Source organism: Cnephaeus nilssonii (assembly GCF_951640355.1).
Source record: "Cnephaeus nilssonii genome assembly, chromosome: 5".
Lineage (NCBI taxonomy): Eukaryota > Metazoa > Chordata > Mammalia > Chiroptera > Vespertilionidae > Cnephaeus > Cnephaeus nilssonii.
This window is the reverse complement of record NC_137076.1, coordinates 23,248,715-23,252,889: the sequence shown is the minus strand read 5'-3', so window position 1 is coordinate 23,252,889 and position 4,175 is coordinate 23,248,715. Positions and strand designations below refer to the sequence as shown.

The 4,175-nt window shown below is 39.7% G+C and overlaps 1 protein-coding gene across 1 annotated transcript; it reads right to left on the bottom strand.

Annotated features, from left to right (window-relative positions):
- Positions 1-974: 974 nt before the first annotated feature.
- LOC307100537 (olfactory receptor 7A10-like) lies at positions 975-1,964 on the bottom strand (the record flags this gene model as incomplete). The annotated part of the gene is made up of 1 exon (XM_079773005.1): positions 975-1,964. One exon carries the CDS (start codon positions 1,962-1,964, stop codon positions 975-977), a length of 990 nt encoding a protein of 329 aa, XP_079629131.1.
- Positions 1,965-4,175: the final 2,211 nt, after the last annotated feature.

Genomic DNA, 4,175 nt, shown 5'->3' with positions numbered 1-4,175 from the left:
CTTTAATCAATAAAGTCTTGTGCATAATAGAGAGAATTAATGGATGCAGCTGATAATGATCATTCACCATCCCCTTCATACTTAGAGGGGAGAATCTATATTATTTATAGTAATAAAAAGAGTCACATTATAGACAGCACTGAAAGTTTTCAAACAGAAACACAAAGACAATTCAATAGAACATAGAAAAACACCAACCAATTTTTCATCATATGTATAAACTCCCTTACAAATAGGCATCATTCCTCCATACTCCAATGAATAGATGTACAGCATGAAGAATAAATATTTGCATAGTAATACAGTGTGTGATTTAAAAATTTGGTTCATCTGTAACTTTAAGGTGATATCAAGTCAACCTATTTATTTAAATTTGTCTTTCAGTGAAGAGTCCTCTTGGAGATGTGGATTCGATAATCATTTTGCAAGTGGGAAAGGTAGGGATTGTGAAAACTAACAAAACAAAAAAATCAGAATCTTTACAAAAGAAATAAAACCCAGTGACCCACTATTAAACACACTTTTATGTTAGAGTCTACATTATCAGGAAGAGCAGTTAAGGTAGTGATATACCAAAGAATGTCAGTCATAAAAGTGAAAAACACAAGTCTCAGATTTTCCCCTTTTAAATTGTATAAAATTGCCTTGGTCATTAAGATTATTTTTTTCCATAGTAGTAGTGCAATTCAGGTGATTATTTTAGTAAAAAAAATATATTTGTTAAGATATATGCCATTTGAGAAATATCCATGTTGTCTCATTAGGTAAATGAAATTTTCCAAGTATATCTGATCCATGATGGAAATAAATTTGGGAAAGTAGAGAAACAACAAAGAGAAGCGTTGTTGAATATCTGAGAGAGCAGAGAACGTAATTGAGTTATATAAATTGAATAGAGGAGATGAGGTCAAAGAAATAGAAATTCCAGGAAATAAAAGGAAAGAGCAAGTTTTACTTTGGTAGTCTGACGATCATCACAATGTCTGACTCTGCAAACATGGGCACATCTTCAGTCTTAAGACAACTAACCAGTTTGTAGTTTCCTTCACAAAGAATGTTTTCAGAGCCTGTTTGATGTCTTTGTTCCTGAGACTGTAGATGAAGGGGTTCAGCATGGGTGTGACCACAGTGTACATCACCGAGGCTGTTGCAACTGAGTGTGAGCTGTGGGTAGCAGCAGAGCTGAGATACACGCCTAGGATCGTACCATAAAATAAGAAGACAACTGAGAGGTGAGACGCACAGGTAGAAAATGCTTTGTACTTCCCCTGAGCTGATGACATTCCATGTATGCAGGACACTATCTTAGAATATGAGTAAAGAATCCCAGCAAAAGGACCGCCAACAAGCAGGACAGCTGCAAAATACATCGCCATGTTATTTAAAATTGTGTCAGAACAGGCAAGTTTGATCAACTGATTGAGTTCACAGAAAAAGTGAGGGATTTCCACGTCCATGCAGAAGGACAGTCCTAATGCCATTAAGCATTGTAGGAAGGAATGCAGGACACTCATGATCCAGCATATCAGAACCAGCAGTCTACAGAGCCAAGGATTCATGATGACCGTGTAGTGCAGGGGGTGGCAGATGGCCACAAACCGGTCATAGGCCATCACAGTCAAGAGGAAAATATCCAACCCAGCAAAAAGTATGAAAAAATATGACTGGGTGATGCAGCCTGCATAGGTGATAACTTTGTTCTGTGTCTGGATGTTCACAAGCATCTTCGGGATGGTAGTGGAGGTAAGCCAGATGTCTACCAAGGACAGGTTGGAGAGGAAGAAGTACATGGGGGTGTGGAGGTGGGAGTCTGAGCTGATGGCCAGGATGATGAGCAGGTTTCCAAGCACAGTGATCAGGTACATGGAGAGGAAAACCCAAAATGTGAGGGGTTGTAGTTCTGGTTTCTCTGAAAATCCCAGAAGAAAAAATTTTGAAATTTGTGTAAGATTCACTGGTTCCATGTGTTGGAGGTGACTACTAAGAAAGATTAAAATAACATGAATAAATTTCACACAGTGTTGCATTGCTCACATACTTGAAATGCTACAATTCATATTTTGTAGACCAGACATTAATTTTAATATTTTGTGTATGGATATGGTCCCCTGTAGGGAATATCCAGTGACGCCCCCCTGATATGTGTTTGTCCCAATCACCTATGCCTCTGAGGTGATCATGTATTCTACAGTTTTATTGAGAATTTCTTCATGTTTCTCAGGAATGTAAATTGAGTGCTGACCATGTTTAGGCAGCTGTCCAGGCCGTGAGAATAGGGTGCTGAAGAACAAGTCTGTATAATCCAATGAGGGAGAAAGAAGATAGAAGCAAATAATAAAATGATAAGTTACTTTAGGTGGTGGTAGTGGTATGAAGGAAAGGAAAGCACCTCTAAAGGAGAGAGTGAGTAAGGAGTTCTGTTTTTCATGGGTGTGTAAGTAGATCTGCAAACAAGGTGACATTTGAACAGAGACCTCAAAAGTGAGTAGGAGAAAATCAGATATGTTCTAAATTAAATAACAGGCCAGAGAGTGAGAGAAAAAGACAATAGACATCAACGAGGTAAAAGCTTTGGCCCACTTACAAAAGGCTGATCACATTCCTGAATGTATGCTGGAATTTGAATCAACTTCTGTAGTGACCACTAGTTGGCCCTGCATCCTGCACATGCATGAGCTTTCAGGACTGTTGCCTGTAACCAATTAAAAGCAGTAAATATTTCTTCCTTGGTACCTGTCCTAGAACTGCCCCTCTTTACCTTCTTCTGCCGCCCCCACCACTATCAGTACCCAATGAAAATTCTTTTAAAAAAGTACCTCTTTCTTCTCCAAAACATAAAGTGTAAAGAGCCATCAACTCCAGATAAATGGAAATGCCTTTTCTATCCAGCCCTGCTGCTGGTGGTTTAGACTTCATGCCCAATCACCTGGTCCTTTTCTGGTTGCCATTAGGCTCAAATAAACCTTTTTTTTTAAAGAAAGTTTTTGGCCCTCAAAATTTTTTGACTCAAGAAAGAAGAGATATGTAAGTAGATGTGGGAAAGTGTGAGCCCTGCAGAGGGACTGGCCAGTGAAAAGGCCCTGAGGAAGGTGCTTCTTTTAAATGTTCAAGTCAGAAAAATGAAGCCTGTTTAGGTGAATGAGCAGGAGGGAGCGTGATGAGAAGTGGTGGCTGACACACTGAGGAGTGAGCTGGCCTCTTTGTCCCCTCAGGCACAGGGACTTCCACATCCTCACGGCCTCTTATGCTCTATTACTCTTGTTGCAAAGGTGTCCCGTGAATGGAAACAGACCCCCTCCTTAGTACCTGCTCTTGATTGAGTTCCAGCCCCATATTGTAAGAATCACCTTGGAGTGTATGAGTGCAGCTACAACTGGTCTGAAGACTGCTCACATCCACAAATCACATACACACACACACACACACACACACACACACACACATACTACCACCACCATGTCTGTCTCAGCCCCAGCCATACTGATGATGCTAGGAATGGATAGAACACAAGCTGACCCGATCAGTGATCTTTCACCTGTCAGATGTAGAAATGTTTCTGGATATTCCAATTCTTAAGCCTCCCATGAACAAATGAATTTGAGGATCCATATTTGATGGACATTTTCTGCCGTGTTTTTAATAAAACATAAAGAAATCTGTTCAATGAATGGAAAGAAGAGATTGGGGGGAGGGGAATGAAATGGATGAGCAGGAATAGAGATTTAATAAGCTCAGGTGATCCCCAAGATACTGTGAGGAAGAAAATCGTCTTGGTTTTGGCAGATAAAAGATTTGTTTTCTGTACCTTTTCCAAAGTCATTTGACCAATTTGTTTTTATGTGGTCCAATAGTGGGTGAGGTCAGCCCCTTTCTCCCTTTCCTTATTTGGAACCAATTCTATCTTATTTGAGAGCTTTGAGTTTTCATCTCTTTTTTGACACACTCAGGGTGCACCACTCTGTCTGGTTCAGGTCTTCATCCAACATGCAAAATCTCCCCAGACCATGCTTTACAAATCCTGCCAACACCATGACAGTTCTACCTATTTATACGGAATAGCTTTCTTCATGTGATTCTTCCTGAGGACATTATTTTTAACACATTTATTTCATAGTTTTATGTTCTCATTGTTATATGGCATGACCCAGAAGAGCAGAAATTTCACCTGCTTTTTT